The sequence below is a fragment of the Cavia porcellus genome, unplaced genomic scaffold, assembly GCF_034190915.1.
Source record: "Cavia porcellus strain 051 isolate PalLab524CR breed Dunkin Hartley unplaced genomic scaffold, mCavPor4.1 scaffold_22, whole genome shotgun sequence".
In the NCBI taxonomy this organism is placed as follows: Eukaryota; Metazoa; Chordata; class Mammalia; order Rodentia; family Caviidae; genus Cavia; species Cavia porcellus.
Genome location: NW_026947505.1, coordinates 19,315,713 through 19,339,722, shown reverse-complemented (window position 1 = coordinate 19,339,722; position 24,010 = coordinate 19,315,713). Strand labels below are relative to the sequence as shown.

The 24,010-nt window shown below is 39.2% G+C and overlaps 1 protein-coding gene across 3 annotated transcripts in view; it reads right to left on the bottom strand.

Annotated features, from left to right (window-relative positions):
• Positions 1–3,249, bottom strand: part of Themis (thymocyte selection associated) — a 169,176-nt gene extending 165,927 nt beyond the window's left edge. The window contains exon 1 of one of the 3 annotated variants that reach the window (XM_063232884.1): positions 2,811–3,249. In XM_063232884.1, the coding sequence (XP_063088954.1) occupies positions 2,811–2,901 (91 nt within the window). In that variant the 5' untranslated portion in view covers positions 2,902–3,249. The remainder of the gene's footprint in view (positions 1–2,810) is intronic. The other 2 variants (XM_063232883.1, XM_013151126.3) reach the window with 2 other exon arrangements.
• Between the last annotated feature and the right edge of the window lie 20,761 nt (positions 3,250–24,010).

The following is a 24,010-nucleotide window of genomic DNA, read 5'->3' as shown; positions in this document are numbered from 1 at the left end:
TTAAATAATGAGAGGGGCAACACTTAAAGAAAGGAGGAGGATGTGATTAAAGCATGTTGTATGCATGTGTGTAGATGCTACAGTGAAACACAGAAATCTCTGCAATGAATAAATACTAATAATTACAATTATAAAGAAGAAAATATAATGTCAAGATGCACACACAGAGGATATTTGCAATGCATGTAACCAGAAAAGGGTCAACTTTATATGTATTTCATCCAATCACTACTAAAAATTTATAAAATCTAATAGAAATGAACAAGAGCTATGAAGAATACTATAAAGAAAACTTCCACATAGTCAAAAAGCATATAAAAACTAGAACCATGCACTTCAATTATACTCTGACTAGAATGATCAAAAAGACTTAATGTTGTTACCAGGCATACAGATTAATTAGAATTTAAAGCTCATCTTTCATTACCCAAATGAATACATACACATGAAAGAATGCATCTCAAACAATGTTCCTGACAACATTACTGGTGACAAGTTTCAACTGGACATAATCCAAATGCCCCTTATAGCAGAAGAATAGGTAAATTGTAGTACCCAAAAGAAAATGATATATACCAAAATAAATAAACTATGAGGGACAATGCTTAGTTTCACAAATATGCTAAACATTTATGCCAGCTATGAAAGGATACAGCCAATAACTTTCCACCTATATAAAATTTATCAATAGACGAAATTCATAGCAGCAGGTAATTTAGGGCACCTGGCTAACAACTGAAGAAGAGCTCAAGATGGGGCTTCTAGAACATTCGTAGTTCTTTGATCCTTGACTAGAGTGGTAGTTACACGGATGTACTTAACATGTGAAAACTTGTCTCAGTTATAACAAAGTAGTACACTATTAAAGCATGAGAAGATGGTCTGAACACATGCGCCATTGAATAATACAAAAATGTAATTTCTTCCCAAGTTGATATGTAAAACCATTTAATCCAATGAAAATTTTTGTCTACTTTCTTATGAAATCAATTGATTTTTAAATACATATGTACATTTGAAATGTTTATGAATAGCTGTCAGTCTCTACACTGATTTAAGAATCATCATTACAAATACACTGTTAGGAAACACTACACGAGTAGAAAGAAGAGATGTTTGAAGGGCACCGATACACTTGTGAGCACAATATATGATTAGTGGTGTCCATGCAAATCAATGGGAAAAGATGGGCAGCTTAGGAGATGGTGCCTGGAGGTCACTTTCAACACACAGAGAACAGAAAGGTTAGGGCTGTGTATGCCCTGTAGGAAAATGTCCTCCAAGTAGACTAAAAATCAACTGTGGAATATAAAATTAACACTGATAAAAATAATATATTTTTCTAGACATAGACTTTTTGAACAAAGTCTTAAAGCATAAATCATGAGACAACACTTAGAAGCAAAGCCATATAGTCTGCATAGCAAGAGATGATCTGGTTCCCAATGAGCAGCTCACAAAAGAATTAAATGAAGTGCTATAATAGTCCCATGACAGCCTGTACCAATTCCTAACTTTTCAGGGACCAGGAGAGTATGCATCCATATGCGTACAGGTGCACATAAAACCCGGAGCTGATATTGTCAATCTTCCCTTTATTTCATAAGGCCTAATAAATACATCGTGATTTATGGTCAGATGATGTCCAGATAAACTTACTGTAGTTTGAAAATATCATGAGTGTAGAATATGCTGAAGGCATCTGACCTACCAAGTATCATGGCTTAGTCTTGCCTACCTGAAACATACTCAAAGACTTGGTGTTCAGCTGGGCAAAATCACTAGCGATAAGCCCATTTTAAAAGGCAGTTTTTAGCGTGCAATTTATTGAGAGACAAGCCCACTTTCACACTAATATGAATAAACAGGGCTGTCAGTAAACGAGAAAGATTCACCTACCAAAACTTCTTCAATTATTTTTCTGTACCTGCCTAGATCTGATTCTACCATCACTTTAATTCTACCCTTCTTCCAGTAAAAAGGTAAAATTGTTTAGAATATAACCTCTCTTTCTACTAATGCATATTCAATTATGCACTTAAAGATTCTAGGTCACATGTTGGAGTTTTTAAAGATCTCTTACCTGAATTACACCAAAATTTACCAATTATTCAATAATTTTAATTGAGCTAAGATTTTTCAACATAGATTTTTAAAAATTTCCTTGTGATGAATAGGCATTAGTTTTTGGTTTTACTCATTTTTGAAATTTGCATTGGTCCCAATACCATGATCCTCCTGCCTCAGCCTCCAAAAGAGTTGGGATTAAGTCATATGCCATCTGCTAGCAGCAGACTTTCAAATTAAAACTGCCATTACTTAAATAATTAAGGCTTAGGCCACTGCAAAAGGAGTAAGAGAAGCTTTGGTTTAAGCAACTTTTAGGTGCAGTTAAAACCGTGGGGAGCACTGCCTTAGACATCGTGTGCTTTTGAGGGTTGCTTTGCTTTTACAAAAAAGACCTTTTAGTATTTTAGAAACAAATGTGAATACTTCTTGCTCTTGATTACAACTGGTTGCAAAAACCATGCAGAAGTAATTGACGATCCACGTGAGGGACTGAATACTTCGTGAAATCTCAGCAAGTTTCACACAGCCCTTCTCTCCTGCCCCACGCACAGAGACCTTACCTAGTTCCCCTCTCAGCACTCTCGGGTCTTGATCATTCCTCAGTTAATACTTTTTTTCTTCATGACTATCTTTTCTTTACAGAACTCATACTCTATTAAAATCCCCCCACGGATTCCCAGGTGCGTAGGCCTCCAAAGGACTGTATTCTCTAGCCAGCAAACGACTCAGAGAGAGCTTACCTTCAAAATAGATGCCTGACTGGATCTCTAGGACCCTGGGCAGGGTCCTGATGTCAAGGGACTGCACAAATTCTTCCAGTGATAATGCCATCGCTCTGGCTTGGCTGATGTGGAGCCTTGGTCCTTACAATAACGCGTGGCTTCTGGGTGTCACTGCTTGTCTGCAGCTGTGGTCCTTGCTCATAATTCCTCCCTTGGGCAGGCGGATGTCTCGCCACAGCCAAACCAGGCTTTGGCAGCCCTCTGTGTAGAGGGCAGTGGAGAGCGAAAAGGAAGAGGCAGGAGGCAAAAGGTGTCACTGTTGCAGAGCTGGTGTCCAACCAAAAGGAAGATGCCTTGCACCCAGCAGTAGGAGGACACACCTGCCCCACGGCAGTGGGCTGCCCACAGGGATCATTTCCTCAAGCGTCAGCCCGGAGCTGCAGTCGGGCTGGGGTTTATATAGGGTTTGTAAGCAGGAAGTGCAGAAGCAGAGAGCCTTAGAGTTTAGGACAGAAGCCTTAGTGATCGGTTACCAAGCAGCCTGCTCTTGGGACAGTTTGGCGGGAATGGGATGGGATTTTAAGCCTGGGAAATACAGACAGCACCAGGGGTGCAGCTAGCTTGATCTGGATTTTGGTACATTTTGTACAGGATGAGTTTATCTTGTGGCCTTCTTGCGTTTGTCAGGACGGGGGAGCTTAAAGTTCTAAATTTCCGTTGCATTACCACTCTTTTTGTTCTCCTTGTGGCTTTATTTCCTTCTGACACTGAAGTAGAACAGGATGGGGGTGGGGTGAGAGTGGCTGCCCGAAAAATGAGAATTGGTGAGTAGTTCACTTTGGGTTTTAGTGGTCCAGGTGGGCACCCCACAGCTGTGGCAGGACTGGGGGTTCACTATGCATGGTTTGTTCACCAGGGAAGGAGAAGCAGTAGAGGGCTAAAGTCTCATCTTAAAAATGGCACCCCACAAATTCATGATCTCTCCAGTCCCTCTCAAAGTTTGGCTCTGTGCCTTATTTGCATATGTTGTGCTTTTATATGAAATTTGTTTCCAAAAGTGCTCTGTGTCAGCTCATTTTGGCAATCTGATGCTCTGGAGAGAGTATCGAAACCACTTTTTATTCTTGCAGAGTGAAAAATTTGCTGAGCCTTAGAAGAGGGTGGGGGAGGGATACAAAATGCCAAGTGATGCAGTAATTAATAGAGTAAGCCATGTGAATTTGCTAAGGTCCACACTGTGATGGAAAATATTTAGATCAGTTGTTAGGAAACCAGGGTTTTCTGGGCTCGGCTCTGCTTTTGATTTACGGGCTAGCTTTACCCTGGTCTTCTCCCGTCATCCTTGGTCTCATTTATTAAGTGAAGTAAGTAGTACATTTCTTCCAAGACCAAAATTCTACAAGTCTGGTCTTGTGGCCTAACTCTAGCATTTAAAATGCCTGCTGTTGAAACAGATGAGACAGCCTTATGAAAAGCAGCTCCTTAAAAATCTTCCTTCTCTCTGCTCTTTGTATTTATTTCTAGTAGTATTTTAGAACTAGAGTACACAATTGAAAGTGATATTTTCTGAACTTTATCAGGATAAATAAAGGAAAACTGGTTTGGGTGCACAAAGAAGCCAAAAGCTGCATACTCTCTTGTAACCTGGACTCAGGGCTCTTTTCCCATATTTCCCAAGACTGAATTATAGAAAGGGCCACCGTGGTCCACTCCTTAAAAACCAAGCATTCATTAGAACTAGTGCCACAGTGAATCTTGTTTGCTATCTCATCCAAACTGTATTTCACATAATTGTAAATAAAATTCTCCAACTCAACTTTCTATCCTACTAGCCGGTGGTGGTAAGATTTCATAGTGTCCCCATTCTTTGACAATTGCTAGCACTGCTTCTGTTCTTGTGACAAATGGCTCTCCCCCTCTGTTCTCATCCCTAAAACCTGTCTCCCTTGCCTATCCAGTGTTAGTTAATGACACTACTGTTCTCTCAGTTTCCCAGACCAGAAGGTTAGAGTCCTGTGAGACACCAACTTTGCTCCAGCCTCCAAATCCTTTAAGCCACATTGATGGAGAACTCCACACCTCTGTACTGAGTATTTCCAGTGCTGCTGCTTAACCCAAGTAGGAGCCACTTCTGACACACAGGCAAAGACTTCATGAAGGAAGTCATGGGTTTAAAACTGGTGAAGAGGGCATTGACAAAGTACTCAGGTGCTAAGGTGTACAATAATTTGCTAAAGCTCAGTCATAAAACAGATAGGAGATGCAAACACAGATTACCGAGCACTCAGAGAGGAGCCAGACTGTCTAAAACACTGTATTTCCTGTATGGAAAAAGTGCAATTCCAAAGCAGCAAGAGGGGAAAACATTTTACTCCGCATCTGGTTGTTAAATAATTGAGAAACAACTAAGAATTTTATAACGTTCCATGCCCCCAAATTAAATTTTAATAAATTTTAAAATTAAATTTAAATGAAAGAAATCAAGCAAAAAACCACAATAGATAAAAGGGCACTATTTTTCATTGAAGTCTTAAAAAAAGACTAATAAATTTGACAATAAATCTATGGAATGCTTCTGTAAACCCAAAAGGAGTTTTAAAAATATGAGAGGGGAAGCAATCAATTCAGATAGAGAACACATTCGTGGATTTGTGTTTACTAATCAACATGCAAAAGAAAGATCTTCAAGTATTTTTGCTTTTGGCTCTGAGTTTGCCTCTGATCGGTTCTCCTACCAAAGGCACTGGAAAAGCTGGGTGATTTTTTCTAAAAGCTGTGTGGAGGAGCAGCACCCCTGTCGGGGTGTTTGGGACCTGAACGGTCAAGGTCCTAAGACAGAGGTCCTAAGCAGAATAACACAGTGCAGGAACCTCAAGTCCTGCTGTTTCTTCTCCCTCCAGGCATCTGTGGGTTAGTAGCTGGCACAGAGAAAAGCTGAAAAACAGAGCAAACACCGATGGGCAAAGAGGAAAGACGGTGTCAAGTTTTTAGCTCTTTCAAGTAGATAGAATCCGAGGGTCAGCAGGGCATCCAGAAAAACTGAGAAAAGTTTGGTTTAGTCCTGCTTTTTTTCCCTTTATGACTTCTGCTCACTCAAAGGCTGCACAGCTGAGGCCTCCAAAGGTTAACCTAATGGAAAAGGAAATGCTCGCCATGGGGAAAAGCCACCAGAACTTCTATATTTTTTCTTACAAATGCAATATCCATGATTCAATAACAAAAAAGGATGCCAGAAAATGGGAGAAAGAGAGGAGAAAGTAAGAGGCATTGAGGAAATCCATCTATCAGAGTTATCAATCAAACAATTTAAAATACCCTTGCCGAGTGTGGTAGTACGTACCTATAGTTCCAGATACTGGGGAAGCTGAGGCAGGGAATCTCTTGGACCCAAGAGTTCAAGGCCAATTTAAGCAAGGAAGAGAGACCTTGTCTCAAAAATGAATGAATCCATTAATTTACTTGTATACACTTGGTGCACATGTTCAAAACTAGAAAAAAAGCAGCAGAATTTTACAAGAAAATTGCTATTCACAAAAAGCACTGAATGAAAGAAACATTTGTATTTGAAAAATTGAATCATTCAAATGAAGAATTCATAACTGGTGCTTAAGACCAGATGGGGCAGAGTCTGGACTCAAGCAGGGTATAGGGCAGTAGAAAACATCCACCTTTACAGACAGAATATTCTACCTTGAGAGTAGAATATTCAGAAAGGAACATTAGGGAAATTTCTATCACAAAGAGTAGGTCTTATGTATATAATAACTCAAAACACACGAAGAGGGAGAAAAAAGGAGAGAAACAATATTTCAAGAGAAAATGACAAGATTTTGCAAAACTGTAAGACGTCAATCCACAGATTCAAGAATTGACAAGAGTTTCAAGGTAAATACACAGAAAAGCATACCAAAGAACATCATACTAAAACTTTAAAAGGCAAAGTCAATAAGAACATTTTGAATACAATCTGAGGAAAAGAACATCAGTGCCAACATAGCATCACCAGTAAGGTGAGAGCTGACTTATTAAGAAGAGCAGGTAGGGCTCGGGATGTAGCTCAGCAGTGCAGACACAGCATCTGCCTGGCAAGTGCAAGGCCCTGAATTCAATTCCTGGTACCAAAAAGAGAAAGAAAGACGAAAACAAAAACAAAAACAAAAATACCTCAAAGCCAATGCATCCAGAATATAGGACAAAAGTATCATTTACATGCCAAAAATAATACTAAGTTTAAATTTTACCTGTAGACAAAATAATCTATTAAAAGAAAGGCAAAACAAGCATACTTTCAGATAAATAGAAACTAAGAAAATCTTTAAATCTGTACTGAGAGAAATATTAAAGGGTGTTCCTCAGATAATGTAATACAACAGAAGGTCAAAACAGCAACAAGGAATGAAGAGGGTGGATATGTGATGAACTAAATAAGCTTTGGCTATGCTCACATGAACTACAATAGCTCACAGAATCTAAAATACAAGCTAAAATACAGTGCTACAGAAAGACTGCTAAGCCAAGTTAAAGACATTCTAACATTGAACATTTCAGTGGTAAGCACGACTAAAAATAGATCCAATAGTTTTCTATTACAAGTTAAATCGATAAATTGCTAATACCTTAAAAAGTTGAGCTCTTACTTTTTAGATTTCAGAAGGAAAAATAAAGCAATATGTGTGGTATAAATTATATTAAATAAATATTTGTGTTAAGTGTAAATGATTCATGTTGGAAAGTTTAACTTAGGGTATGTATTTCTTTAACACCAGGCAGTTTACTAGGGAATAGAACATTTTAAAAACCTAGGTTATTATGAATGTAGTCCTTACTGTTTCATTCAGCTGGTGCCATTAAGCTGAGTCAAGCTAGAGATAACAGGTAATCAAGGCTCTGGGATACTAAGCCACATTCACCTCTTTGTATCAAACTGATTACAGGGAAAGAGAGAAAGGAAAACAGTTGAAACCTCAGCACACACATCCATTAAAGAGAGTGGTGGGTGACCCAGCTTTGCTCCAGGGGCCCCCTTTCCTAAAGTGTTTAACCGAAGGACCCACTTTGCTCCCTTGACAAGGCATCAAAACAGAGCTGAGAATGTTATATCTTTCTAATGCGTCCTTGCTACACAACCTCAGCTTGCACAGCACACTTCGAGCAAAAAATCCTCTTCCAAGTGGAAAAGTTACAGCAAAATCTGGGACACAAACTGCTCAGCAATTACTCTAGTCGATAGAGTAAATGTCCCCTGAGTAAAAATCTCACAGAAAGGGACTGGAAGACTAGAAAAATACCAAATTATGTATTCACTCTAAAGAAAAAGAGGGATTTTAGGTTTCTTTACTTTCTAGCATCTCCCCTTTATTTTTGAAATATATGAAAGAGCCAAAAACAAATGAAATGAAAATCTGTTATAGGGGTTGATTTTTCATGAAGATTTGTAGTTGCAGTTCAAGTTACCTTCTCGGGGGGTGGGGCTTTAGCTCAGCATACGCACATGCCTGGTAAGCGAAAGGTCATGAGTTCGATCCCCGGTACCCACTCCCAAATTACCTTCTCGGTGATCACATTTTCCAGTTAAACTCTGAGACAGCACAGTGTGCCTCACCATTCTGTGAGCTCACTGCTTTGGAAGATGCATTTATGTTATTCTTTAGGAACCAAGAATTTCTCTTCCCGAGTTTGTTGTCAGAGAATGTGATTCTTGATATAAACACCTTACCTGAGTATGTTTTCCGATGGCTGTTTATCAGAGTTTAACATTTCTATGCATTTCCCATGAGGTTATTTCTAGGACAAAGCTGTCTGATAGGAACAAAGGATTGATTAGGGAACCTGTTCCTGCCATCACCATGCCTCAGGGGAGATAATCAGAGGACTTTGTCTTTGTAGAACAGCAATTGTTTTCTTAAAAGTCAAATAACTATCTAATTTTAGCTCAGATTGAAAATTCACAGAAAAGTTTTAAATATATTGTAAGGATTTCCTGTATACTCAAACGCATACTTACTATGCCCTGTTTTAACACTTAATGTTACCATGGGACATTTGTCACAATTTGGAAACAAATACTGAGATTTTTGTTTCTTCATCTTTTTGAGACAGGGTCTCTCCATGCAGTTCAGGCTCGCCTTGAGCTCACTTCATAGCCCAGGCCAATATTGAACTCACAACAATCCTCCTGAGTGCTGGGATTGCAGGTGTGTACCACCACGCCATGTTGAGGTCATTTTTAACTAGAAGCCATATTTTACCGGAATTTCATCATCTTTTGGCTAACACCCTTCTTCCTTTTCACAGTCTTCTCTGAGGCTCCTATTCCATTTAGTTCTCATGTCTCCCAGGCTGTCATGGCTCTGAGATTTTCTTAGATTTTCCTTGTTTTTGGAGACTTTGGCCACTTGAGGGGTACAGCTCAGGTGCTTTGTAAGTCGCTCACCGCTAGGTTTTTCTGATGATTTTCTCGTTGTTGAACCAGAGTTGTGGCTTTTGGGAGGAAAACCATAGGGGTGAAATGCTGTTGTCATTGCACCGAATCCAAGGCACATGTCATCAAAGTGGTTTTTATCCTTGATGACGGGAACATTGATTCTCTAGCTCTGTGCTATGGGTATTGTTTCATTGAGTCCCCCAAGGACTCCTGTGCTGGAATCTTGGCCCCTAGAACAGTGATGCCTAAGCTGGGGGAACATTTATGAGGTACGAGTTCCTTAGCTTGTTGGGGGTGCGGCCGTAGGAAGGAAGGGTGCTGCTGGCTGAGAGAGTGAGTTGTTGTAAAGAAGCAAGCACAGTCCCCTGCCCAGCTCTGTCTTCACGTCTCCCCATGTGCTCGCATCTCAGTATTTGCCAGCCTACTCCGCTGTAGTGATGCTTTTACCCAATTTTCAGCCCTTTTCCAAGAGAGCAAGTCACTGGGGCTAGTCCACTCCTGTTTCAGATCAAAAGAGCAGCACCAATGTAAGTAATTAAAACCCTTCTGCAAGAGAGATCCATGTGTTCTCCTCCATAATTTATTCAATCATGTCTGTGTCAGCATGGACTCTTCAATATTATTTTATACTTTTGGTTATGATGTGAAACTTTATCCTTATTTTCTGCCTCACATTGTTCTAGTTTTGACTGTGGTATACATGCATATCTATAAATATGTCTATATATCCATGCATATTTATAAGTTCCTCCATTATATTTGACTTTAAACCAAAACTACAAGGTTATTTTGGTCTTTTTTGTTCTGCTTATTTTGAGTCTTTGCTCCAATTGTGGTAAACCTGACTACCATATCTCCCATTCAATTGTTTTTATAAATCGAAGTATAAATGTGCAAACATATTTAGAAGTTTTAAACTTTATATAAGCACTTTTGTGAGAAATAACCTTACCAATTAGGGTACAGTAATTATGCCGGTCCTTTTGTATTTAGTTTAACAGGCTCCAGTCATTTCCAAGTTTACCTAGGTCCAAAGCTCCTTCTTGCCTCCTCCTCCAGTACAGTTTTGTTACCTGCTCATACCAATTTCATGCCATGTCTGAATTTCAGCCTGGAATTCTTTGGCAGTTACCACAACTGATGACTTCCAAATCACTCAGCAGTAGGGTTCTTAATTACCATTTTCTACAATACAGAAGAATGAACAAAAATATATATGAGTATTAAATTCTAGGGTAATAATTCTGTTCTCCTATATGAAAATAGCCAAATGCATGATAACATATGAATGTTCCTGGGATTCAAAATCAAACTAAAAATCATCCAGAATAACAGTAGAAGGAATAAATTCCTTGAGAAATATTCACATGAAAGAGTGCAATGCAGAATGGAAAGTGAACACAACATGACTACACACATCAAACACTACTGGGTCTCAAAATTAAGAATAAGAAAGGCCACAAATGAATACAAGTAATAAGATTACATTTAGTAAGCAAAACTATATGTCACTTGGTTCATACTTAATATCATCAAAGGAAGGAGGTATCCCAAGTCAGGCTTCTGCCATTCTTAAAAGACCTCAAAGGTAGGGAGAATGTTTATTCCCTAAACTGAAAAAGTGTTTAGTTTAGCATTAAGTTTCTTAGGCATTCTAAGTAAGAAAACAGACTCATGAATTCAATTGTCATATAAAATTTTAGTTTTAGTAATTAAAGTAAAATACTCATTTATTCATTTAGTTACTAAGTAGATATTGGAGTGTTCCATATAATGCATTGCAAGTGCCAACCACTGTGCTAGATATTAGAGATTTTTTGATGGCCCCAACATATATGACTCCATACAGGTGACCCTATATTTGCTTTCAAATAACATAACATCTAAAACATCAGAAGGTTAATGGTTCTGGAAAGCATTGATCCATTCTTCCTGACCTTTGGAAGCCAGTCTACATCTTATTCAAGTTCTGAGCAATGTAAGCAGGCTTAGAGAGATGAGAAACGTGGAAATCACCTTGTTATTTCACCTTGTTTTCCTTTTTGTTTGGAGTAAGTCAATTCCTTCTCAATGGAAACCCAAAAACATCAATTTTACTTACTTTCTTTGTTGCTGGGACAACATATCTAACACCCATAACTGTAAGGAAAGAGAGATTTATATTGGCTCACAGTTTGTAGTGATTTCAGTTCACAGTTGCCTAACTCTGAGGCAGAAGAAAAACAGTCCATGGCATCAAGGGAGGATCAAGGAGTGACCCTCTTGTTCCAACCAGGCTTCACCTCCCCACATCACGATTACCTATAAACTCATCAATGCACAAATCCAATCAGGAGAATCACACCTGGTGATCCAATAAGCTCCTCAAAGCCCCATCTATGGAGCACAAGGCTTTGTGTGGGGGGGGGGGGAGCGTCTAGGTATAAACCTTAACATCTTAAGAAAACTCAATCTTGGTAATGCATACACCTGTCGTCTTAGCTACTCTGGAGGCTGAAGCAAGAGGATAACTTGATAGCAGGAATTTGAAGTCAGCCAGTACAATGCATCAAGACCTGGGTCAACAGAGAAGTAAAAGAAAACCCAAGCATACAGTGTAGCCTGCTTCATTTGAGTGATTAGTACACGAAATTCAGAGTTGGAAAAGGTTCAAAAATACTAAACAAACATTAAAAGAAAAGCTATCATCTTCCTTATTAAATAACAAGTTGTCACATATCTTTGATATTCTCCAACAAGCACCTTTTAAATAAGATGGTGTTTTTTGCTCACAATATCCTATTCCTTTAGTGTTGGTGTTGAAATTGCCCAAACTCAGCTGGAATTTACCACATTTCTAGTGCTCTGCCATAAATCCTATTGCCTACATCAAGAAAATGACTTGTTCTTTCCAAGATGAGGTGTGCCAGAAAATACTGTAAATATTTTTTAGAATATTTAAGTTTCACTAAAATACGCAATGCCATCAATCACCTTCAAAATAGTCCATCTTGCTTAGAATGATTAGGAAATCATTTTTATAACTTCAGAAGCAATTCTGAAGCTTTCTTTTATGAATATCTTCAGTCATGAGATCATGGCTGCCTCTGGGTCCTAAATCGATTAAAAACTTTGACCTTTCACAATCATTTGATCTCAGAAGTTTGATTGGGACATTTGAGAGAGCTAAAGTTCCAGATGCAGAGCTTTGGAAAATTCACAGCTTTCACCACAAGTCAGACTTTTCACACCTATCTCTAGAAAACAGATAAATATATAATAAATTAATAATATATAATAATCATATAATAACTATGTAATAACTCTATTCTATAACTATAGTCTATAAAAACTATATTCTATAATAACCATGATGATTATATTATATAATTATAATTATTAATTATAATAAAATAGTTTTACAGAAAAACTGTGGCTACCTTATACAGGAAATAATTGCCTATCTATTGTGTAGCAATGTCAGCCATCAAGCTCCAATTTTTCCTGTTTGTGTTTTAAGACTGAGTCTCAGTGCCTAGTCCAGCCAGGCCTTGAACTCTCAATCCTCCTGCTCCATACACTAGGTGCTGGAACCACAGGTATGTACCCCCTCACCTGTCATCAACTGCCAGCGTTTTTGAGACCACCTCTCTCGTGGCAGAGGTGTACATAGGGGCCACCTGTGATGAGCTGAAAATGATGAGTGGTGTCTGCTTATTCCAGTCCCCATTCAAGTACCACACGTAGGGGTTTGTCTGCATGGCCCAAGACAAGGTCACATAACCAAAGAGAGAGCCACATTCTTTCCGTGGAAAACTTAACTGTTGAGGCAGTAAGAAAAAGATGGAGGGGGGAAATGAATGGAGGTCATTTATGTGAGTGGCTGACAATGCTCAGAAAAAATAGTGAATTACCTCTTGCTGTGGTGTTAGACTCTAAATCTGATATGTCCAACTTCTAATAGAACCAGTGAATTCTCCAATATCCATAAAATAAATTTCCTTTTTGCTTAAACCAGAGTTAGTTTCTATTGCTTGCAGCCAATAGCTTCAAATGATATACGGCCAGGTGACTGTTTCAGATGGCCCTGAGTCACAGGACAAAAGAGAAACCATTAAGTTGATGGAACGCAACACAAGTCTACTGATAAGCAACAGAAACTCTAAGGCCAGAATTAAAATGAAGAGTTTGGCTCCACAAAAGCACTGATTTTTTGGAGTCCATACAATTTAGGAAATGGAAAGCAAAGAAAGAAACAAAAATTAAATGGTTGACTTTTTAGAGAAACCAAAGATGGGTAAAGACAAAGTACAGTGTTACTCAACTTCCAGAATCAAGCCTTACAGACTCTTAGGAAGGATTAGAAAAGTGAGATTTTACACCCAAATCATCTCATAAATAGTGCAGAAGTCAGTCAAGTGAGAAGAATGGAGCCAGTCATCTGTTTACATCTCTGGTTTGTAATACACCATAGGTTCTTCTGGTCCCAATTCCTAAGTCAATGAAGACTCTTTTAATGGCAAATAACATGACCCTGCTCTAAGGATATGGTACGCAGAACTGAAAGCATGCTGAGAACAGGACAGGAACCCAGGCACACCTGGAAACATCTGGAAAATATGGGCATGGCACTGGGTCTCTTACGTCAGTCTCCAAATCCACTGCTGAGTTCCTGTGTGTGGGATCCTGCAGTCACTATTGCTTTAGGTGTCTTATGGGTCTGCTCAACTCCTGTTCATGCTGATTCTCCTTTGCTTAAAATAAGCAGTAGGTGCTACGGTTTCATCCTACAATGGCCCCAGAAGTCTCATGTGTTTGGAAAATAATTGTACCAGGCGGGCTGAGGGGCTCTTCCTGGATTCCTTCTGTGCTGGAAAGGAGAAGACCTGAGCTCTTCAAATGTTCCCGTGGCTGCTAACAATCTTCACCTCAGTCCCTCTCATTGCAGGCATAGCTCTCTGTGGGGTAACAAACACCTCTCACTGTTTCTCAGGTCACAGTTACTGCCAGTTAGTACATATTCTCAGTATTTTTCCCATCAAGTGGTCAGTTACAGATCTAATCTAGAGGAAAGAACTCTCTAAATTAACATTATTGTTGAAACATGGCCTGGTTGGTAATTTTTACGCTCTTTCTGTGGTATTAAAATGCTCATATAGGGCATGGCAGGTACTGTACTTGGGTTTATTGCTTTGCTTTTAATGTGGGAGTCTCTCCCTTGGAGGCTTGAGTGCTTGTTTTGGTTAATGATGAGGCTCTCTATGTGGGAATTGTTATCTCTAAGAACAGAACTAAGGATCTGGGTGAAGGTCTCTGGGATGGTACAGATACCCAGAGACCTCTGTACTGAAGGATTGGTTATTGATGGGTGTGGGGAAAGTAATTGGGTCACAGGAGCTCTCACTTTGTCAGTCAATGGATCCAGGTAGGTCTTAATCTGATGCCATAGTTGGACGGTAATAGAACCAGGACATGGACCTGCTTAAAGGGAGTTGAAAATGGGTCATGAACGTGGGGTTTGTGTCTGCTCCCTGGCCCTTCCTCTCTGGCTTGTACTCTTTCTTTCTTCCTGACTGCTATGAGGCAGGCAGCTTTGCACTGTTACAGCCCTCTGCCAGGTTGTGCTGCCTCACCTGAGGCCCAGACTCATGGAACCGACTCTCCAGGACTGCAAGCTTTGAAGCCATTTGTGAGCCCCCAAAACCCTTTCCTCAGCTAAGGTTTTATTCTTGAGTATTCTAGCATAGTGATTCATGGTTTACTAATACAATCCCCAAAGGTTCATGAGTTAAAGAGTTTGTCCCCAGGTTGGCACTGTTGGGAGGTGTTGTGGACCTTTTAGAGGGGAGACCTGATGAAAGGTCCTTCAGGCACTGGGGGTCATTGTGGGGCCTTTAGACTCTTCACTTGTACTCCTCCTCAACCATTCTCCTTCTCCTCCTCCTGTTTCCCCTTGTCTTCCACCTTTTTCTCCTCCTCATCCTCTTCACTTTGCTCTGCCACATCCCTCCTGCCATTGCCAGCTGGTACACTAGCGGAAGCCTAGAGCAATTGGATTGACTTATAATGGAACCTCTAGAGGCATGAACTAATTAAATCTTTTTTCTTTTGGCTTATTTACATGAGATGCTGAGGTAAGAAGGTAGGGCATGGCAAGGTTGGTTGAGGAAGCAAGTGTGACTAGATACCTGGTCATTTGGTTTTGAGTAATTGCTACTTAGTTTTATTCTTTGCCTTCAATACAACTAAAATCAGTTACGCAAATCTAACTTCTTCCATTTCTACTATACAGTAAATTGCACGACATGAGTAAGTATTAAGTGACATTGATGAATAGTGGCAAGAAGGTCTGCTTATGTTCATTTTTCTTCCCCTTGGCTTCTTTTCCCACCTTGTGTAGCAGTTGAGTCACAGACTCATGAAGTTACATAAGCCAGGTCAGCATCTTGTTGGACAGACCCTATGCTATTCAATGATATTCTCCAAGTCTTAGATTTCTTCTCTTTCAAGAAGAGTCATAACCAGGCATTGTGGCACAAGTCTACAATCCTACCACTTGGGAGACTGCGGCAGGAGGAAGGCAAGTTCAAGGCCAGTTTAAGCAACTGAACAAAACCCTGTCTCAAAATAAAAAGATCTGGGGATATGGCTCCCACCAAGGGGAGCATGAGGCTCTGGGGGTCATCCAGCTGCAACCCAAAACAAGCAAAGTGTGGTGGCTGAATCTCCCACTGGGCATTTCTGTAAGAGGTAAAGTAGATAATGCTCACAGGGCACCCGCAGTGCTCAGTATACCCACGGAAAACTTCTGTCTCCCTCTTCCTGTCTGTCCTCCAGACAGCTCTGTGCACTCCCAGTTCTAAACCCAAGCACCACTACCTTGAGAATGCTCAAAAGCAATGTATTCCAACGTTTCAGGTGTGTGTGTGTGTGTGTGTGTGTGTGTGTGCGAAGTGAATAGATGAACTGACATTTATTCCTGCCCTAATTCAAGCATCGAAGTCTGGTTTCCCAAAGAGAATGACAGTCAGTGTCACTGTGAAACTCTTCCAGTTTACACAGATGCCACGGCACCTGCTGAACTAACCTGTGGCATTTACCAAAGCCAATTTCTGCCAATACAAATCCCTCTCCTCCTGGCTCACTGAATAAGAGTTAGGGAAGCATTAAACATTTTCTGAGGCGCTTCAAAATGGGCTCAGGTACAGGAAGTGTTTTAAGATTTATCTGGCATACTTTAAACGCACATAAGACAGCAGGAAACTCACAGAGAATGTTCCTAGGTCTTTTTTTTTTCCTTTTCAATCAGCCTCCTCTGTGACTTACACACTATAATTTATTTTTTAAAAAGGCATCATAGTTTTCTGAGTGCCATAACGAAATATAAAATAAATGTTTTCACCCAGCTAAGCATTATTAAAAGGAAAGGACACTGAATTCATTTAAATACATTTACAAAAGATTGATTTTCCCAAGGGAGCATACATATCCCATTTCTTTAATTATTCTTGAAGCTTTGCCTATCAACTGACAATTTCTTACAGAAAGGAAGCCAAGCAGCTGGCTTTCCTGACAGTAAAGAGTTATAATAATACTAGAATGAGAACAGGTCTGTCACTTTCCTTATCTATTCTAATGTCTGAGTTACTAGGAGTCAGAAATGTAATAACCCCTCACTCATGAACATGGTTGCTCAGAATACATTAACTGAAAGGTAAATCCAAAGTTGATTTTCTCTAGGTTTTTAAGAACAGTGGACTCATGCCTAAGTAACCAGCATGATGAGTTTTACAAAATTAGAGTAAAATATGGTCATATTTGCTTAATTTTTTTCAGCTGGCCTCTTCATCACCTGTATCCTTCCCAGAGTAAATGTTTTCTCACATATGAATTTTCACTCAGCAAGATTGTTGATGCAGCTAAGAAAGAGCAAAAAAAGTTGACCCTTTCATTATCTCCTCTGCTTTGGCCTCTGCTAGACTTGTCTGAAGGTAACTATGGAAAACTGGTCCTGGTCCGTGCAATCAATGGTTTTCCTCGTGTAAGGAGTGTCTTGCTTCACTGCATCATCACAACTGCTAACACCAGGATTTCTCAGTAGCAGATGTGCATAGGAGCACGGCCCCCAATACGCTCCAGGAAGGGCAGGCCACCAGCCCCACATCTCCCTTCTCCCTGTAGGTTACTTTGGAGCCACCTCTTCTTCCTTGTTGATGATTATTTTCAAGTCTTGCCAAATCTGCTCCTTCCCCAAAAGCAATCATCTTCTACTGAAAGTAGAAATGGTTCCACAACATTTGTATTTAATGACACTGATTTGTGCACTTTAAATGGTAAAAATAGTAAATTTTGTGGGATAGATACCTTACTGAGTTAACAATTACCTCTGACTTTTATTCCTAAGGGGCTGTCATCCTGCAGAGCTCTGGCCTTCTTCTTTCAAGAGGTTCGTATGTCCCTATTTTTGTCAACCAAGGGCAAGCAATTCCTTCCTGTGCTAATCATAGATGTACAAAATGAAATTAACCCTTCATGCCTTTTTCCTTCTTGTTCAAGAGATGAAATAAATTTCTCTTACCTTGAATCTCTGTGGAATCTCTGCACTTATGATGCACTTGAAACCAATCAAGCATAACAGATACCTTGCAGCACAATGTGATGCAATCTGGTGACAGACAATTCTTAATTCTTACCTATTCAAACTCTTATACTGGATCCGTCACCAGCAAGGTAAACGTTCTAGCTACCCTGAGCCGCCATGACATAAGAAAGTTCTATTTACCCACATGGCAGGCAGTGACATCTCGCCCTCTAGGTGTCTGTGAAGGTGGCACCCATGTCATTCTCACAGAGCTCCAATGGGGTGAATGTGGAGGGATAACTGTTGTCCCAAATTTTGACAGTCTAACAATAGAAAGGTACTAAAGAAAAACTGCATTTGACTTCCTTTTCAGAAATCCCCATGTCTTATGTTATAAATTAAAAACTTGGCATGATATATTTAATTGTAATTTCTTCCTTGGCCCTATGTAAAGTTCAATCTGAAACAATTTCAAAGTGTTTCATTTTAATGACTGAAATGTGTATTCAATTCCTATAAAAATCCAAATCTCCATTCCAAATGCGGTTGACATTCTCCAGCACATCATTTAAATTTCTCTTAGTAATTTTCTGCCTTCTGTGAGACAGTGATAGTACATTGCCTCGAGGCATTTTGCATATTTTGTGAATTTTAACATTTAAAGTCCTGGTGGTTTTTACTCTCTCATTATGCCCCTGTTCGTGTCCCATATTTCCCTCCATTGCACTCTAGGAAACAATGAAAAAGTTTGAATAATTTGCATGATTTTAAAAAGCAATTTCTTTGAGATGGGGACAAGTGAGGTTTAGAAATGGAAGTATGTATGAAGATATCATGAGTCAAGAAAGCATTCTGCTTAGGATAGCCGTAAGAATAATAGAATAGGAGTTTTCTACCTACAAGTAAAGTACTCACAATCAAATGGAAGTTGAGGGCCTGAGTCACTTTTGGTATAAAAAATTAAAAATAAACTTACAAAACCACTGTATTAGCTACCTTCTCATCACTGGGACAAAATATCCAAGCCCCACAACTCAAAGGGAGGGAGGTTGTTTTAGCTTATTGTTTCTGAGAGGTTCAGTCCGTGGTTGGCTAGCTCCAAGGCAGGAGCAGCATGGGGAACAGCCTGTTGGAAGAAAGCAGCCCATGTCACGGTGGCCAGGAAGTGAGAGAGGGAAGAACTGGGACAAAGATATGCTTTTACATGTCACTCCCCCAATGACCAGCATCTTTTAACCAGGCTCAATATAACACCATCAGACAGGGACTAATCTGCTGAGGAGTATAGTGCTGCCACGATCCAGTCACTTTACGAACACATGAGGCTTTTATGGGACATTTTAGATCTCAAATACAAGAACCACTATATTATCTGAAATCTCCTCAGTAAATGAACAGGAAAATATACAAACACGTGAAATATAAGAATAGGAAATGCATGGAGAAAAAAATGATAACATATTCTAAATCTCCGGTTTTTCAAATATAAACTTTGTTGAATAGAGAGGGAACATTGGAGAAAAATAGAATAAGCTATCAAAAGGCAGTGCTAAATGCCATTGTGAGAGTAAATTTTTCTCAAGATTTTCATTCCAAAGCATTTGCACAAAAAGAAAGGGTTGTTTGGGTTTACTTGTTACTACTATATGTGGCATATTTCCTTATATATTTTACATCAAATATTTATACTATGACACATATTCTTACCTTTAAATTTTAAGCAGTGTTTTCCCTTATAAACATATTTTCATCTTTAATTTTATCTCTTATTTCTTCTTATCTGTTGGCATCCTTTGACTTACATATTTTTATTGAGTAGCCTTCTATGCAACATGTTTTGAGAAACATTAATACTAAATTAAAGGACCACATATTTGTTACTATAATTCACATTGAGAACTAGAGGTTTATTTCCATGTGATGTAGGTTTATTTCCTCATGGATCTAGGTGGACTCCACACACACTGTATTAGAAAAATTGACTATGTATGTTAGCTTTTTATCACAGTGGCAAAATACCTGACAGAAGAAAAATAAAGGAGGAAAGATTTATTTTGGCTCACGGTTTCAGAGGGTTCTGTCCATGGCTATGTTGTTTTTAGGGATGTGGTAAAACAAAAACATCATGGCACGTGGAAGAGCAAATGGTTCATCTCGTGGTAGAAAACAGACAGAGAGAAAGGGAGTAAGGAAGGGACTAGGGTCCCATCACATGCTTCAGTAGCACACATCTAATGACCTACTGTTTTCTACTAGGCCCCACCTTCCAAAGTTTCCGTGGGCTCCCAGTAGCATCAGCTGGTGTCCACATTTTCATCTAACACGTGAGCCTATGATGGACATCTGAGCTATGTTGATCCACAGATACAATATTTTTTCTTGCTTTTTTTTCTTCCTTCTTTCTTTTTCTTTTTTTTTTTTTTTTTTTTACAGCTGTCTTTTAAGAGACAGAGATTCTACTTTCTCCTCCTTGAAATGCTTTAAGGTTCAACAATCCCAAATCTACCATGATACAAACAAGCCCAAGACAGTCACAGAGGCTCTGGAAAAGATGGTTAGCTCACCCTGCTGATAGGCATGTAGATGAAGAGGGGATTTAATGTCTGCATTTTGGTATGGATTAGAGCTTAGCAAAGGGTAGACAGAACAAGCAGGCCCACTACTGGAAAAGTACACACACAGCAAAAGACCTCCCCTCCAAGATGTGCATGACTTTTAACTGTGTGAGGAATACTACAAAAGGAATGTGGCTCAACCCAGGGAGCATAGGAAAGTAAAGGATTATTGATTATTTAAGTCACAATTTAATTCCTATTTGGCTGATTATAAATCTCACTGTCTTCCTATTATGTTGTCATTTTTTCAAAAACAATAAAATTTAAGCAAGAATTAGTATATGAATCTACTCTGTTAGGGTTATCAAGTTTAGCAAAGAAAAATGAAAATTATTCTTCATCTGAAATTCATGTTTAACAGGGTATCTTGATGTGTCTGGCAGACACATATCATAGCAGTTAGTTGTTAAATTGAAAGCACTTTTGCTTTTTGTAACCATTGAAAATCAGGGACCTCTTTGGACCAACATGTCTTCATTTTCTAGAAGAGGTCTACTGAGAGAAGAATCAGATTTTTGTCTTAGATACTGATGAGCTTACAGATTATTACTGAAACAGGTCAGAAGTTCTTGGAGAAAGGAGCTCTCATACTCGTGTTTCTTGGTGCCAACAGTTCAGACAACATATACGTATGTTTCAAAATGCATGTGGAGTGAAATCAGCAGTCAGGTGCTCTAAGGAGTCTTGCAGTGGGGGATATTTGTGCAGTGAGAAAATGTTTAGCAAATGGCACATGCAAAAATATGAAGGAGTGAGAACTGTGTGTAGTTCTTGACAACTTAGAAATTAACATAAATTTTTTTCTACAACCAGAGGAAACATCAAATCTATCTATCCAAGCCTTAGGGGCATGTAAGTACTTCCTTACATGTTGAAGCTTGGATGGACAAGAATAGCTGTCACACACATACCTGGAATGTTAACTGTCGCAGACTACGGTCCATCCAAAGCTACAGGAGAGCAGACAAAGCTTGGTCATCACCATCAGGACCATCCTCATCAACGTCAGCACCATGGCGTGCCTGCTTCTGTATTGCATCAGAATTCCATGATTTACTTAAAAAAATTATAGAACTAAGGGGACCCTTGGGAGGATAGCAAAACTCTGACTAAAGTTTAGTCACAGGGAAAGGCAGTGGAACAGCTGAATGAAATTATCACAAGAGATGTGAGCAGAAGAAAATAAAGAAAATAGTTCCTGCGCTACGAACTCTAAGTGCTAGAAGGACAGCTGACCCGGAACGCATGCGCCTTCAAAGGAAAGGTATCTGATGGGGCTCCCTTGCCAGTGCGGATCTCCAGTTCTGTGTTTCCAGAGAGTTCTCTCAGTGTGGACTCTCTGAAGAGGTGGAGTCACCCCTCCAACCAGGCTGGAGTCTGCATGCTCAGTGGATTGATCCAATCAGACATCTATGAACTTGGTGATCAGTAGTAGCTTTTATTTATTATAGGAAATCTGTCTGCTTTACAGGATGTTAAATAATTTTCATAACATCCTCAGGGTTCTTTTTTCTCATGTACCAACTGGGGGCTAATAATGGTACATATGTACTGGGTAGGATTGATAAGAGGATCACAGGTGTGAGGGCAACCTAGGTCACATAGCAAGTTCACAAAGAACGACAACAGTAATAATACATGTCTGGTTTATGTACTCAATAAATGATCACCCTTAATTTTGTTTTCACTGTACATACTGTACTATGCAACAACAGTGCTTTTTTATAGTCAAATAAACTATAGCCTTGAAATCCCCAAACAGTTTTGGCCTTGAAATTTCCTAGATCCGTCCAGAGGGAAATGAGATATTTCCTCTTTTCAGGGCCTGTGTTTTCTGGGCAGGAGAAGGAAACACTCAATCTTCAGGCTTTTGTCTCCATTTCTGGTACAAAAATCTTAGGCCTAGTGATGGCTCATAGTGCCTTAAGCAGCCTCAGAAAACTAATGAGATGATGGCTGTGGAGTGTTTTCCAACCTCAGAGCGTGCATGTGAGCTCACCACAAGGCTGGAAATAGGACTGAGGCACACAGCCTTCCTGCACATGCAAGATTTGAGGGAGCCCTTGACAAGAGCAGGCATCTGTCCTTCACACTTTATCACACCCTGAAGCGTGACTCTCCTAACACAATTGCACAGGTGCTGAAAAAAAAATACAGTAGCATCAAATACACATTCTGCAGGAAGCAGAGATAATTTTGGATGAAGGACAAAACGAATGTTGCTGGGGTCAAGAGAACAGTGTATGTTCTCCCGTGGGTCTCTCATATGACACATCCTATAATTTCCATTCTTACAAGGGGAAAACGGTACAAAATTCCTACACCTGCCTTCTTGTACTGTCTCCATTTTCTCCTAGGTTCTGGAAGCCAGAAATACATTATTTTTATTTATTAGCTCACTTAATATAGCAAATTTTAAATTTTGAGGAATTCCTGGGTATGTCATAATTTGATAATGTAATAGTGGCATGTGATTTTAAAAAATACAGAACATTTCTTACCCTTTCAACAGATTTTATTTGTTTGGATGCAAAAGAATTGCTTTGAAACAATGCAATACCTAGAAGAACAGAAAATAATTTCCTGTATGCTCTTTATGCTCTTCCTGATGTCAGAGTTTTGTGATTATTGTGTTCTGTACCTGAGGCCTTCTGGTTGAAGCGCATTTATAGTTGCTTGTATTTTCCTTTGCCTTCATGCTTTCTCATTGCAAACAGTTATTCCAGTACATATAACGACAGTAAGCACTGCTCTTGTCAATGCTTCCAGACATATATTTAGTGATATGTTTGTAGGTAGCAAAACAATGTCAACACATTTATCCATCTGTCTTTCTACGAAATCAACTCAGAGAAGTTGATGTACAGGTGGATTCTAAGTGCAGTTCTCAACACTTCTGAAAATGGGCCATTCCAAAAGCTATACACATGTATGCATGGTATTTTATTTAGAATGGGAAATCTGCACAATTCATATGCATATTATGCATATAGAATACATAATTCTATATGGATTGTCCCATGGATGAGATATAATCTTAGAAGATTACTGTGGATAGAATTTTCTCTGCAAAGAAACAAACAAAAGGGTAAACATTTTATTTTTAGAGAGGCCCTTGCATATGAATGACTAATGCATCAACTAAGATGTCTATATTCACTTTTTTATGATGATATAGCTCAGGGTAGACAAATTTCCCCATTGAGAACAATGTTTTTTTTTTTCTTTTTCCTTTTTATCGGTACCAGGGATCGAACTCACGACTGCCTGCTTGCAAGGCAGGCGCTTATGCCGCTGAGCTAAACCCCCAGCCCCCCATTGAGAACAATGAAAACAACCTAAAATAAACAAATATTTTGCATCAATATACAAAATACTTATGAAGAACTGCTGAGGAACACAGAATTGGATGGTCCAAGATACTAGAAAGAATAAAACCATATTTTTTCTAGGGCATTTGCCAATTTTTGTAGCACAGTGAAAGAACGACTGGGAGGAATCAGAGAATCTGGAGAAATTTTGCAAAAAGGTGCTAGAGACATAAAAATTGCAGTTCAGGTTTGCCAAGCATGTAATATTTAACAATTAGTAGATGAGTTTTAAATGACATCATTTGCTT